Consider the following 15,520-nt stretch of genomic DNA (forward strand, 5'->3'; position numbering starts at 1 on the left):
ATCCTTACACTAGTATACGTCATATTATATATTTTTTTATTGTAGCATGGTCATTTTAGGCTTCCAACAGTTATTTGTGGTTAAATTTGACTGGAAGACCTGAAATGTATTTGGCGTCCCACGATGCACTGGTTTGCATTCTTTGACCCGGCATTCAGCTAGACATCCGGGCTATGTGTGGTATTTTGGGGAAGATGGCGACACTTATCCTGCCTGCTGATTGGATCAAAAACTGGGAAAAATCTGGAAAACACGAGTTGTAAGTTGTACTATATTGTTAAATTGTGAAGACGAATGTCTTGTTTCGTTTTCCTTAAGGGTTGTTGAGCCATGCGACCAGTTCCCATCGTTATCCTCGCACGAGACCTGGGCAATGTGAATTAGCAAACCTAGCATGCTAACTAGCTAACCCTACTTCAAACAGTGAGGCCATTTCACAATAGCAAGATACCGTTGCTGGGGTTCAATAATTTTGTTAGAAATTATAGTTTGGAACAGAATTCGACAGATTCCTTATGGGATTGATATAACAATTAATTCAACACAGTTGGCCTGGGTCATTCGATACGAACTAATTAGTTAGCTAACTTTCGAGTCCGCCGCCAGTCCCCCGAAGCAACTAGCTACAGTAGCTTATTGCTGTGAAAGCCAGTAGGCAGCTAGTTAACGTTAGCTAAGCAGCTAATGATGCAGGTTAGCCTGGTAGTTGACCCTGTACATTATAACGTTAGCTAGTAGTTACCCAATGTAGCTAACTAGCTAGTTGGTAAGATAACTTCATGAACAGTGAGCTAGCTACTGCATCACACAACGTGCAGTTGGTGATCACATAATAAGCTAACTAGCTAGCGACGCACACCCAGAAAGCTGATTGTGCTGGCACCTCATTCTGATTCTTGCTACACGAAAACATTAGCAAGCTAGCTCGTTAGCCACTTTGTTTAGAATAGCCACCACCTGTATGGATTAACGAGCACGCTACTGATATTTTAGGTAATACATGGTTCCCAGGCAGATCACTTTGTCTACACATTTTCTATCATCATGGTAATTTTTATGGTAATCCCTAACTAGCTAGATAGCTAACGGTACTGAATTGAAAAACATGTCGTCGACTGAGTTAGCTAGTATGGGGGCGATTTCGATTGATTTAATAATTGACTTACAGGAACAGTTAGGGTTAAGTACCTTGCTCAAGGGCACACCAGTTGGCATTGGTCAGTATTTAGTCTTCAAGCTCTCTAGTAAACTGGACATTCCAGTTTTGACAATGTTTTAAATTGCCATATGAAACAATGCTCAGAATGGCGTCCTCATAAAACAATAACGTCTGTTAGTTACAGTATTATATGCAGTGTTATTATTAGAGGCTGACATTAAGCTGTCTGCAACACACTACACATTATATATATACTACTGTACACTACTACTAACTGTACCAGCTATTATCATTTAGACAACTAGTCACTGAAAATAAACTAGCTAATATAAAGTCACCTTTTCCCCTTCTCTGTTCAGTGTACAACTATGTAAGAATCTTGCAGACAAAACCAATCATGACAGCATAATAAAAGGTATGTACCGCTCTGTGATATTTGAAAGAACAGTATGCATGTTAGTTTGGATACAATTGAGTACAATTGCTACGTGAAATTAAGATGTACTATTCATTCAATGATGGGTTCTCGCTATGTCAGGTGTCATCTAATGTTCTTATAGCATCATACCAAGCTTATATCTCAACAACTCTACGGTTGACTGTTTGTGAGTAGGTCTAAAACTGACACATTGTATTGGGAATAATTCTCTTCCCGTTTGCCTCATCCCTTCATTCTATAGATATACAGGCTGCTTTGTATGAACTCTGCTGGCATGTCGTACAAGGGAACTTCAAGCTGGACCTCGCTGCTAGCGTCCTCAGTGACATGATGGTATGTATGGCCTTGTTGAAGTCCTCTCATTGTCTGCAATGTCTGTCATCCCAGAAAACCTGCCATGCGTTTTGAGGATTTTGTGGCCTATACAATAGTCCTTTTAGTGAAAACATAGACTCGCACAGTATTTGGAGTGATGTGTATGTAGTTCTTATTTTCTGGTTAGTAAAGATGCACTATACAGAATCAGCATCTGTCTTGTTTTTGTAGATATACAGTGCCTTCGGAAAGTAATCATACCACTTAACTTTTTCAAAATGTTATGTTACAGCCTTGTTCTAAATTTTAATTATTAAAAAATATATATATTTAAAAATAAAAAAAATGGGATGGATCAGCTTTAGTAGATTGTTGCTTCCATCAATGTAATTGTCTGCATCATTTCCAATCCCCCATTATATTTTTGGGGTATGTGTGTGTGTACAGTTGAAGTTGTAAGTTTACATGCACTTAGGTTGGAGTCATTAAAACACATATTTCAACCACTCCACCAATGTTTTGTTAACAAACTAGTTTTGCCAAGTCCGATAGGACATCTACTTTGTGCATGACACGAGTAATTTTCCCAACAATACAGACAGATTATTTCACTTATATTTCCCTGTATCAGAATTCCAGTGGGTCAGAAGTTTACATAGAATAAGTTGACTGTGCCTTTAAACAGCTTGGAAAATTCCAGAAAATGGTGTCATGGCTTTAGAAGCTTTTGATAGGCAAATTGACATAATTTGAGTCAATTGGAGGTGTCCCTGTGGATGTATTTCAAGGCCTACCTTCAAACTCAGTGCCTCTTTGCTTGACATCATGGGAAAATGAAAAGAAATCAGCCAATACCTCAGAAAAAAAATCGTAGACCTCCACAAGTCTGGTTCATCCTTGGGACTTTCCAAACACCTGTACAAACAATAGTACGCAAGTATAAACACCATGGGACCACGCAGCCGTCATACCGTTCAGGAAGGAGACGCGTTCTGTCTCCTAGAGAGAAGGTGAAAGTCGATCCCAGAACAGCAAAGGACCCTGTGAAGATGCTGGAGGAAACGGGTACAAAATAATCTATATCCACAGTAAAACGAATCCTATATCGACATAACCTGAAAAGCTGCTCAGCAAGGAAGAAGCCACTGCTCCAAAACCGCCATAAAAAAGCCGGACTACGGTTTGCAACTGCACATGGGGACAAAGATCTTACTTTTTGGAGAAATGTTCTCTGATCTGATGAAACAGAAATGGAACTGTTTGGCCATAATGACCATTGTTGTGTTTGGAGGAAAAAGGGGGAGGCTTGCAAGCAAAAGAACACCATCCCAACCGTGAAGCACGGGGGTGGCAGCATCATGTTGTGGGGGTGCTTTGCTGCGGGAGGGACTGATTCACTTCACAAAATAGATGGCATTATGAGGAGGAAAATGATGTGGATATATTGAAGCAACATCTCAAGACCTCAGTCAGGAAGTTAAAGCTTGGTTGCAAATGAGTCTTCCAAATGGACAATGACCTCAAGCATACTTGTAAAATGGCTTAAGAACAACAAAGTCAAGGTATTGGAGTGGCCATCACAAAGCCTTGACCTCAATCCCATTGAAGATTTGTGGGCAGAACTATATAAAAAAAGCGTGTGAGAACAAGGAGGCCTACAAACCTGACTCAGTTTCATCAGCTCTGTCAGGAGGAATGGGCCAAAATTCACCCAAGCTTGTAGAAGGCTACCCAAAACGTTTGACCCAAGTTAAACAATTTAAAGGCAATTCTACCAAATACTAATTGAGTGTATGCAAACTTCTGATCCACTGGGAATGTGATGAAAGAAATACAAGCTGAAATAAATCATTCCCGCTGCTATAATTCTGACATTTCACATTCTTAAAATGAAGTGGTGATCCTAACTGATTTTTATAGGATTAAATGTCAGGAATTATGAAAGTTTAAATGTATTTAGCTAAGGTGTATGTAAACTTCTGACTTCAACTGTACATGCATGTTTGCATTTTTTTTTAATATACCTTTTTATTATTCCCCGCAAACCCTACAACCTTTCCCCCAATTGGAGTAAACTAATAAACAATAACACTTAGGCTTCTACCTTTAGTTCATACATACTATACACATTTAAAGACACAGTCTAATTGAAAATAGTTGTATTTTTAGTCCTGGCCTTCCTCTATTTCTGATGTCGATCCAGTTTGATATCTATTTGTAACAATGCTATTTCACAAAATGTCTGAACCTTTGTTTCCTTTTATCTTATTGTTATTAGTCACACCCTTCAGCTCCGTTCAACCCCTCCCATCTATCTCTGAACACATCCATTTTGTATTTCTATTTGCCATATATTTTTCAACTGTGCTGTGATGCTTCACAAAGGTACTGAACCTTTCTATTCTCATAGCTTCTACAGAATGTAAATTAAAGAAACATTTTTGCTAAAATAGTAAAATATAGTAATTATATTATTGATTATGACTATGACTTTTCAAATAACAGCATTGTTATCTGCAGCGTTAGTTCTAGGTAAATGTTGCCATTCTTGGACTTGTGACCAAAAATGAGCTACATATGGACAATACCAAAATAAATTATCTAATGACTCTGCCTCCTTGCAGCAAAATCTGCAGAGCTGAGAAGGTTGTATCCCCTATATATATATATATATAACATTCTATATGTTGCAATAATTTTGTATAATTAAAATAGAAAAATGCAATGTTTTGACTCTTGCGTCGTTTTGCGTGTCAATTCATAAACCATGTGCCATGGAATTGGTACATCAAACTATTTTGCAATTTATATGGCACAACTGTCCATTTTTTGGTCCTTAAATGAAACTGGTATATATTTTTGTTTATCACAATTTTCTTTAACCATTTCTGGATGATAATGCAGGGCCAACAGACAAGTTCCTTGCTTTTCTCCCCTTCTACTTTTCTCTTCCATTTTTGTGGTAATGCTGGAATTAGTTGGTTGTAATTTTGGGTAGAGCAGACATTTCCATATGTCTGTGTTAGCTGCATGTGTGACAACTCCACCAGTCCTATTTATGATATCATTTCCAAAGATTTTTTACCCTTTAAAAAAAATATATATATATATATATATATACACACACACATGTTTTTTTTAATCCATTAGTATATTGGAGTTTAACCAACATATTTGTTGTATAATTTGTTCTATGTTTTCATGTGGATTAAACTGAAATTGTATCCAACAATCTAATGCTTGTTTAAAAAATAACAATATTTTGGATATTATTTCTTTTCAAATAAACGAAAGTGAAAACGGCCATTCTTGAACATGGGGTGAGACATTCATACGAATTTACGAGAGAACCATTTTGCATTTAAGTATAACTTTTGTATGACTGATGCCTTTAGTGAGAGGTCATATTTGTTATATAAATAGGCCCTTTTAATTTTGTCTGGCTTGCCATTCCAAATTAAATTGACGATTGTTTGATCATATAATTTCAAAAGCAGGTCACTAGGTGTAGACAAAACCATAAGCAAATAGATCAACTGTGATATGACTAAAGAGTTGATCAGGGAGATTTTTCCACAAATGGAGAAATATATTCCTTTCCACAGTAGCAAGATCTATTTTTGTTAACTTTCTATAAAAATGTCTTTCTTTCGGGATATGTATACCGACCACATCCCCGTCAGACCATTCTATTGGTAAACTACACGGTATTGTAAAAGTAGCATTTTCTTTGTGATCCAATATGTAATACTTATCATAATTTGGTTTTAATCCAGAGAGGTTAGAAAAAGTATTTAGATCCTCTGAGGCTGTGGAGGGATTATAATTGTGGTTTTAAAAGAAAACATGAATCATGAGCCTACAATGACAACTTTTGTTTTTAAGCCATGGATTTCTAATCCCTTAATATTATTGTTGGATCAAATTGTAACAGCTAACATTTCAATGGCAATAACAAATAGATATTAGTGTACAACCTTGTTTTACTCATCTTGACAGTTTAAAACTTTCTTAGATGTAGCTGTTATTTACTATTTTACACCTAGGGTTACCATACATAACTTTAACCTTTCTAGCGGAACCCCTCGACAACATTCCTCTGAAAAGGCAGCGCGCGAAATTCAAAAATATTTTTTAGAAATGTAAATTTCACACATTAACAAGTCCAATACAGCAAATGAAAGATAAACATCTTGTTAATCTACCCAATGTGTTCAATTTCAAAAATGCTTTACAACGACAGCACCACATATGATTATGTTAGGTCATAGCCAAGTCGAAGAAACACACAGCCATTTTTCCAGCCAAAGATATGTGTCACAAAAAGCAGAAATATAGATAAAATGTATCAAAGGTTAGTGATGATCTTCATCAGATGACACTCATAGGACATCATGTTTCACAATACATGTATGTTTTGTTCGATAATGTGCATATTTATATCCAAAAATCTGTTTACATTGGCACCTTACGTGCAGTAATGTTTTGATTCCAAAACATCCAGTGATTTTGCAGAAATACTCATAATAAACATTGATAAAAGATACAAGTGTTATTCACAGAATTAAAGATAAACTTCTCCTTAATGCAACCGCTGTGTCAGATTTTTATTATTTTATTAACGGAAAAAGCATAATCTGATAACGGCGCTCAGAACCCAACACAGCTAGAGGAATATCCGCCATGTTGTGTCGTCAACAGAAGTCAGAAATAGCATTATAAATATTAACTTACCTTTGATCTTCATCAGAATGCACTCCCAGGAATCCCAGTTCCACAATAAATGTTTGTTTTGTTCGATAATGTCCATAATTTATGTCCAAATACCTCCTTCTTGTTTGCGCGTTTAGCCCAGTAATCCAAATTCAGGACGCGCGATCACTAAGAGCAGACGAAAAGTCAATGAGTTCCGTTACAGTCCGTAGAAACATCTCAAACGATGTATAGAATCAATCTTTAGGATGATTTTAACATAAATCTTCAATAATGTTCCAACTGGAGAATTCCTTTGTCTGTAGAATTGCGATGGAACAGAACTCGCTCTCACGTGAACATGCGTCACGAGCGCAAGGCATTCTGGCAGACCTCTGACTCATTCCCCTCTCATTCGGCCCCACTTCAAAGTAGAAGCATCAAACAAGGTTCTAAAGACTGTTGACATCTAGTGGAAGCCTTAGGAAGTGCAACATTACCAATATCCCACTGTATCTTAAATAGGGAATGAGTTGAAAAACGACCAACTTCAGATTTCCCACATCCTGGTTGGATTTTTTTCTCAGGTTTTTGCCTGCCATATGAGTTCTGTTATACTCACAGACATCATTCAAACAGTTTTAGAAACTTCAGATTGTTTTCTATCCAAATCTACTGATGATATGTATATATTAGCAATTGGGCCTGAGTAGCAGACAGTTTACTCTGGGCACCTTATTCATTCCAAGCTACTCAGTACTGCCCCCAGCCATAACAAGTTAAGCCCCTGCCATGTATATCTCACTAGGTCAGGGTATTTAAGCCTCTGTATATCCACTAATTCCAATATATCCATGACATTAATGAATTCCTTAAGTGCGTCAGGGGGATAGTTTGTAATGTCATTTCAATTACAGGCCATGGAGGTATTTACAACCATATTAAAATCTCCCACCATAATAAAGTCTAGTGTACATACTACCTCAACGAATCGGTGCCCCCGCACATTGACTCTGTATCGGTACCCCTGTATATACTGTGTCTCTTGTTATTTTACTGCTGCTTTTTAGTTACTTGTTACTTTTATCTCTTTATTCTTATCTCTATTTTTTTAAACTGCATTGTTGGTTAGGGTTTTGTAAGTAAGCATTTCACTGTAAGGTCTACACCTATTCTATTCAGCACATGTGACAAATACATTTTTATTTGATTTGGTGTTGCTTGGTATAGTTGATAAATTATTATATATTTTCAAAGAAGCTTAGATCATTATTCGGACCGTAAGCCATATCTGTTTATGTTCTAATAACATATTTAAAATCATCCATCTACCTTGAGGATCTGTTTGGACAATTTGCTCATTTGGATCAAAATTACTGTTAATTAATATCATCACCACTTTTGAATTTCTTTACCCATGGGAGAAATATATTCTCCCCCCCCCCCCCCAGTCCTTTTCCCACAAAACTTTATCTAAAATAGTTGAATGAGTTTCCTGTTAACGTCTCTTTTAGCCAGGTCAAATCGTCCTTTCTTATCATCTGCTAAGCCATTACAATTATAACTGGCTATACTTATTTCACCAATTACCATAATGAGACACAAGTTTCAATTCTATTTATCATGATATATGTTTGTAAACGTACCATTAAAAAGTAACATGATGATTGAGTGTCTATATAGCTGTACCATGATATTTTCGTTGCTACTAAGTAAATCTCCAATTGGTCCCCATTATTCCACCCACTAAAACCACTCATCAACCCTAGTTGGGTTGTCATCCCAATGCCCGGCAGACCACCCCCGTTCCCCCCGGATCCCAGGGCCCCGGAGAGACTGGAACCCATCCTTCGAAACGAGCACACAGTGCCACCCACAGAACAGAAGCAGATCAAACGCACTTCCATCGCCCTCACCTCGATTTGGATTTTATATAGAGCCATAAAAAAATATGTATTTTCAAAAATCCTGTTATTTTCCATAATTAGCAATTAATATTTGTAGTAATGTAGGCGGTTTATGCAAAGGATTTTTACCTCCCACCAGTCTCACCATTACCAAAATTACATTATGGCAAGCAATTATTGTGATTCATCCTATATCGTCCCTAACATCTTTTACTCCCTCGCAACAGTTGTGGCACACACACACACACACCACCCACACACACTACCAAACATAGTCTCAGATTCTCAACAGTTGCACAATCCCAGAGCCTAACTCAAGAAAGATAGTGATTTACGAATGCATATAGAGTTGCAGCTGTTTGAGAAGGCAGGCAAAACTGAGCAAAAAGTAGGCAAAAATGAGTTGATTTGATTAACCATTGTCACGTCCTAGGTGATGGAGGTCAGATACACCCCGTTCCCCTGAAACACCCACACATGGTCCCCCGTTGTGACCATATTCTCAAGCATCTCTGTGCAGTCAGACCTTTGATTTTGTGCCACCATGGCCACAATAATATGCCCCCTCTCTGAATGTCTGAGTGACCCCCTGCCCATGGGTTACTGCAGCTAGTGTTGCCAGCACTGCCTGGGTGGGGGCACCGGAAAGTTGCAAGTTCAAATCCCCGAGCTGACAAGGTACAATTCTGTCGTTCTGCCCCTGAACAGGCAGGTAAACCCACTGTTCCTAGGCCGTCATTGAAAATAAGAATTTGTTCTTAACTGACTTGCCTAGTTAAATTAAGGTAAAAAAAAATAATAATAATAAAAATTACAAATAAATTGCGTTGGACAAGTTAACTGTAAGGTTGCAAGATTGGATCCCCTGAGCTGACACGGTGAAAATCTGTCTTTCTGCCCCTGAACGAGGAAGTTAACCCACCGTTCCTAGGCCGTCATTGAAAATAAGAATGTGTTCTTAACTGACTTGCCTAGTTAAATAAAGGTATGAAAACTTGAAATCGGCCCTAATTAATCGTCCATTCCGATTAATCGGTCGACCTCTAATCTCAATACATCCACACATAGGTCACATATACTCTGCCTTCTGTCTGCTCTGTTTTTATCTCCACAATGTTGATGTTGAATTAGTGCTTTTGTGTTCCAATTAGTTGTTATATTTGAAGATACAAAAAAATATTTTTTATTTTATTACAATCCACAACATGGGTAGAATTGTGTTTCATTATTTGCCTCTATGCGAACTTACATTTTTAGAATAGCCTTATTCTAAAATTGATTAAATTATTAAACAATACCCCATAATGACAAAGCAAAAACAGGTTTTTAGATATTTTTGCAAATTTATTACAAATAAACTGAACCCTTTACTCAGTACTTTGTTGAAGCACCTTTTGGCAGCAATTACAGCCTCGAGTCTTCTTGGGTATGACGCTACAACCTTGGCACACCTGTATTTGGGGAGTTTCTCCCATTCTTCTCTGCAGATCCTATCAAACTCTGTCAGGTTGGATGGGGAGCGTTGCTGCACAGCTATTTTCAGGTCTCTCCAGAGATGTTTGATCGGGTTCAAGTCCGGGCTCTGGCTGGGCCACTCAAGGACATTGAGACTTGTCCCAAAGCCAATCCTGTGTTGTCTTGGCTGTGTGTTTAAGGTTGATGTCCTGTTGGAAGGTGGACCTTCGCCCCAGGTCCTGAGCCCTATGGAGCAGGTTTTCATCAAGGATCTCTCTGTACTTTGCTCCGTTCATCTTTGCCTCGATCCTGACTAGTTTCTCAGTCCCTGCCACTGAAAAACACCCCCACAGCATGATGCTTCACACCATGCTTCACCGTAGGGATGGTGCCAGATTTCCTCCAGAGGTGACGCTAGGCATTCAGGCCGAAGAGGTCAATTTTGGTTTCATCAGACCAGAGAATTTTGTTTTTCATGGTCAGAGTTTTTAGGTGCCTTTTGGCTATCATGTGGCTTCAGTCTGGCCACTCTACCATAAAGGCCTGATTTTTTTGAGTGCTGCAAAGATTGTTGTCCTTTTGGAAGGTTCTCCCATCTCCGTGAGCATTGGATTGTTGGTCACCTCCCTGACCAAGGCCCTTCTCCCCTGATTGTTCAGTTTGACTGGGTGGCCAGCTTTAGGAAGCATCTTGGTGGTTCCAAACATCTTCCTTTTAAGAATGATGGAAGCCACTGTCATTGGGGACCTTCAATGCTGCAGATCTATGCCTCGACACAATCCTGTCTCGGAGCTCTACGGACAATCCCTTCGACCTCAAGGCTTGATATTTGCTCTGACATGCACTGTGGGACCTTATATAGCCAGGTGTGAGCCTTTCCAAATCATGTCCAATCAATTGGATTTACCACAGGTGGACTCCAATCAAGTTGTAGAAATTTCAAGAATGATCCATGGAAACAGGATGCATTTCGAGTCTCATAGCAAAGGGTCTGAATAATTATGTAAATAAGGTATTTCTGTTATTTTTTTAAATGTGCAAAGTTTTCTAAAAACCTGTTTCACTTTGTCGTTATGTGGTGTGTGTCGATCGATGAGGAAAATGATTAATTTAATCCATTTTAGAATAAAGCTGTAATGTAACAAAATGTGGAAAAAGTCAAGGCGTCTGAATACTTTCCGAATGCACTGAATCAAGAGAACATCCCTGGTCATCCCTACTGCCTTTGATCTGGCTAACTCACTAAACACACGGTTCATTTGTAAATGATGTTGGAGTGTGCCCCTGGCTCTCCGTAATTAAATAAAACATTTATGAAATGGTTCCGTCTGATCCTGTTTAATATAAGGAATTTGAAATGATGTATACTTTTAATTTTACTTTTGATATCTTTGTATATTTTATCAATTACAATTACTTTTGATACTTAAGTATATTTAAAAGCAAATACTTTACTTCTACTCGAGTAGTATTTTACTGGGTGACTTTCCTTTCACTTGAGGCATTTTCTATTACGGCATCTTTTACTCAAGTATGATGTTTGGGGACTTTTTCCACTGCTGCAGACCAGGTACACTTGCACCTGTGCTAGGAGAAAACAGTGTTCCCTTTTGCTCACCAGCCAATTCATTAATCTCGAACTGAACCTTGTGTTTTGCTTGTAAAGAAAGCTAAATGACACGTATGGAACTTCTCTATCAGCAAACAAAAGTAATTGAGAATTTACCTTTTTTAATAATGTATGTCTTGAATGCTTCTGATTTCTTGTTTATTTCCAGGAACTGCGCGATGACATGCCATCCATTTTAGCAGATGTTTTCAGTATACTGGGTGGGTATAACTCCAGTTTGGGCATATTGTGACAGTCATTTGCAATTTGTATGCCTAAATGTTTTTTTTTTTTATCAGTTGGCGAATTACTGTAATGTTATCATGATATTATGTTTTAATAATTAATTTTTGACAGACATAGAGACCAGTTCTTTGGAGGAAAAAAACAAACGCGACCATTACACCCAGCTAGTGGGAGCATGTCTGGTAGGTATATTTCAAGTTTTTACTGCAGGTGCAAAAATATGTTATCATGAAATTATGTCAAACTTTCACTAGGTGGTAGTATTGTTCAAACAAAACTCAACCTTTGTCTGTTGTATTTCCCATTGTAAGGCCAAAACACACAGTATTTGTTTCAAGCTTAATAAGAACAAACTTTTTTTAATTGGCTCTGAATTTAGAATATTATAGTAATGTTTGATTCTCTTCACAAATGTTAAAGGTGCAATCAGCAGTTGGAACATCTATAAAAATAAAACTTATGATTGATACTGTATGTAGAAATGGATTCTTATATATATGCCTCATTAACTTTGTTCAACTGTCGTATCCCATCAGAATCCAAAATACAGTGGGGCAAAAAAAGTATTTAGTTAACCACCAATTGTGCAAGTTCTCCCACTTAAAAAGATGAGAGGCCTGTAATTTTCATCATAGGTACACTTCAACCATGACAGACAAAATGGGGGAAAAAATCCAGAAAATCACATTGTAGGATTTTTAAAGAATTTATTTGCAAATTATGGTGTGTTGCAACCCATCAGGATGTTGCAGCTGTATAACCTTTTGAGGATCTGAGGACCCAAATCTTTTCAGTCTCCTGAGGGGGAATAGGCGTTGTCGTGCCCTCTCTATGACTCTTTTGTGTGTTTGAACCTTGATAGTTTGTTAGTGATGTGGACACCAAGGAACTTGGAGCTTTCTATCCGCTCCACTACAGCCCCATTGATGTGAATGGGGGTGTGCTCGGCCCACCTTTTCCTGTAGTCCACTATCAGCTTATTTGTCTTGCTCACATTGATGGAGAGGTTGTTGTCCTGGCACCACACTGCCAGGTCTCTGACCTCCCTATAAGTTGTCTCGTTGTCAGTGATCAGGCCTACCACCGTCGTGTCGTCAGCAAACTTATTGATGGTGTTGGAGTCATGCGTGGACAGGGAGTGAACAGGGCGTACAGGAAGGGTCTAAGCACGCACCCCTGACAAGCCCCTGCATTGAGTGTCAGCGTGGCAGATGTGTTGTTACCTACCCTTACCACCTGGGGGCAGCCCGTCAGGCAGTCAAGGATCCAGTTGCGGGGGGAGGTGTTTAGTTCCAGGGTCCTTAGATTAGTGATAAATTTTGAAGGCACGAATGCTGAGCTCTGGTCAACAAACAGCATTCTGTTTTGTCCAGGTGGGAAAGGGCAGTGTGGAGTGCAATAGAGATTGCGTAATTTGTGGATCGGTATGCGAATTGTAGTCTAGGTTTTCTGGGAGGATAGTGTTGAGCCATGACCAACCTTTCAAAGCACTTCATGGCTACAGTCATGAGTGCTATAGGGTGGTAGTCATTTAGGCAGGTTACCATGGCTTTCTTGGGCACAAAAACTATAGGGGTCTGCTGGAAACGTAGGTATTACAGACTCGGTCAGGGAGAGGTTGCCAGTGAAGACCCTTGCTATTTGATTAGCGCATGCTCGTGAGTACACGTCCTGATAATCCGTCTGGCCCCGCCGCCTTGTGAATGTTGACATGTTTAAAGGTCTTACTCACATGTTGATATCATGTATGGTCAGTACTTGCATCCGTCGCTCTGTTTATGAATTTAAGAGTAGTTTCTCTAGCCCCATCCCTCAGCTTTTTACCAAAACTGCGGGAGCACACTTTGTTTTTGTTTCAACTGCTGATTGCCGCTTTAAATTTGCTATTATTCATAACCATATGAGATATATTTACCAGTCTTTGTATGACAATTGTTTGTTTTCCTCCCGCCCTCTCTGTCAGTTATTTGTGCCAGATGCCATCCTGAAGGAGAGACTGGACCCAGAGACCCTGGAGTCCCTAGGACTCATAAAGCAAGCCCATCAGTTCAACCAGAAAATCGTCAAAATCAAGACCAAGCTATTGTAAGTGGAGCAGTGACTTACTTTCATATGTAAAAAGCAAGAATCTGGTAATGTTCAGTGTCAAAAGGTCAACAGCGTAGTAAATTGGTCTGTCCAAGTAGCCAAATTAAAAACAGTGTTAAAGGTTAAAACCCACATAGTCACCCTCCAGAACCTGGGTTAGCTGCTGTTATCCCCAGGATAGGTCAGGGCACATCTGTTACTCAGCTGGGCTGACTGTGCTGGAGAGGCTGTTAACCCAAGGTTGCATCTTCATCCCTGTTTTATCCACCTCACAGCCGGTGGCTGTAGTGTTTAATACGTGACTATTTACACTATAGGATGAAAGCTTTGCCATGAATGCCAAATGTAATTAATGTCAGCACAGAATGTAGATAATTGCATTACTTTAGTTGTTAATATTCTCTCAGGCTGTTGTTCAGACACTACTTTGTTGCAATACATGGTCATTCTGGCCGTATATTGTTATATTATTCTGTAATACACTAGAGACACAATAAATAATAATTTCATTCACATTCAAATGTGGGCCTAAAATTGTCTCATGGTTGTGTAGTGTGTGGCCTCCTATATATTATTTTCAACTCTGTCCCCTTAGTTACAAGCAGCAGAAGTTCAACTTGCTAAGGGAAGAGAATGAGGGCTATGCCAAGCTGATCACTGAGCTGGGCCAAGACCTCTCAGGCAACATCACTAGCCACATCGTCCTAGAGAGCATCAAGTCCCTGATAGGTATGAAACCCCTCGTCTTTTTACATTGTCATCCCATTCTCTACAGCCAAGACACAACTGCCCCTTGTGGCACTCTTTCATTTAGTGTGTTATCTGTGACGGTTATGAATAATTTCTGAGATCAGCCCTGAAAGTAATAGAGATAAGAATTTTGGCAGAAGTGCTTTTTACAGTTTAAGTTGAGGATTGAAATGTTACCTGGGATGTGAATAGTTGCAGAACAGTACCTGACCAGTTAGACTCCCAAATAGGATTTACATAACACATCTCCATATTTGGTACCCAAGTTATTCGGATGTCATTTGTACACTTACCCCGTCTCCACCCTGCAGGATGCTTCAACCTGGACCCCAACCGTGTTCTGGACATCATCCTGGAGGTGTACGAGTGTCGCTCTGACCAGGATGAGTTCTTCCTGCCCCTCATCAAGTCCTACATGTGTGAACCCCTCACCCTCTGCCACATCCTGGGCTTCAAGTTCAAGTTCAACCAGGTGAGAGAGAGAGCAGACTTCCCACTGGACATTGACTGTCTGCACTCTGCAGCCTGTCTGAAACCTGCCACATAGAAACTGTACAAATAGGTATTTGTGAGGAGCTACCTGCACAAGAAGCAGAGAAATCCATAAACAATTTAAATGAAAAGACTTTGAGGTCTTATTGATGAGAACATAAGTCTTGCCCAGGTTTGGAATTTTCTCCAGCTATTCTCCCTTGACCTGCAGGAATGAGGAAAAATGGTGCAGTCAGACCAGGTGTGAATAGTAATGCTGCCCGGCACTGGAATACACCCTTTAGCTCCAAATCAAATCAAATTGTATTTGTCACATACACATGGTTAGCAGATGTTAATGCGAGTGTAGCGAAATGCTTGTGCTTCTA

General features: G+C 39.1%; 1 protein-coding gene across 4 annotated transcripts in view; it reads left to right on the top strand.

The window, feature by feature from the left end:
- Positions 1 to 118: 118 nt before the first annotated feature.
- The window catches only part of LOC124009492 (THO complex subunit 2-like), a 65,020-nt gene continuing 49,618 nt past the window's right edge, over positions 119 to 15,520 (top strand). For 3 of the 4 annotated variants that reach the window (XM_046321322.1, XM_046321331.1, XM_046321340.1), the window contains exons 1-8: positions 119 to 259; positions 1,519 to 1,574; positions 1,840 to 1,931; positions 11,746 to 11,797; positions 11,934 to 12,004; positions 13,786 to 13,907; positions 14,506 to 14,639; positions 14,972 to 15,132. In XM_046321322.1, the coding sequence (XP_046177278.1) occupies positions 174 to 259; positions 1,519 to 1,574; positions 1,840 to 1,931; positions 11,746 to 11,797; positions 11,934 to 12,004; positions 13,786 to 13,907; positions 14,506 to 14,639; positions 14,972 to 15,132 (774 nt within the window). In that variant the 5' untranslated portion in view covers positions 119 to 173. The remainder of the gene's footprint in view (positions 260 to 1,518; positions 1,575 to 1,839; positions 1,932 to 11,745; positions 11,798 to 11,933; positions 12,005 to 13,785; positions 13,908 to 14,505; positions 14,640 to 14,971; positions 15,133 to 15,520) is intronic. The other variant, XM_046321314.1, reaches the window with a different exon arrangement.

Source organism: Oncorhynchus gorbuscha, linkage group LG02 (genome assembly GCF_021184085.1).
Source record: "Oncorhynchus gorbuscha isolate QuinsamMale2020 ecotype Even-year linkage group LG02, OgorEven_v1.0, whole genome shotgun sequence".
In the NCBI taxonomy this organism is placed as follows: Eukaryota; Metazoa; Chordata; class Actinopteri; order Salmoniformes; family Salmonidae; genus Oncorhynchus; species Oncorhynchus gorbuscha.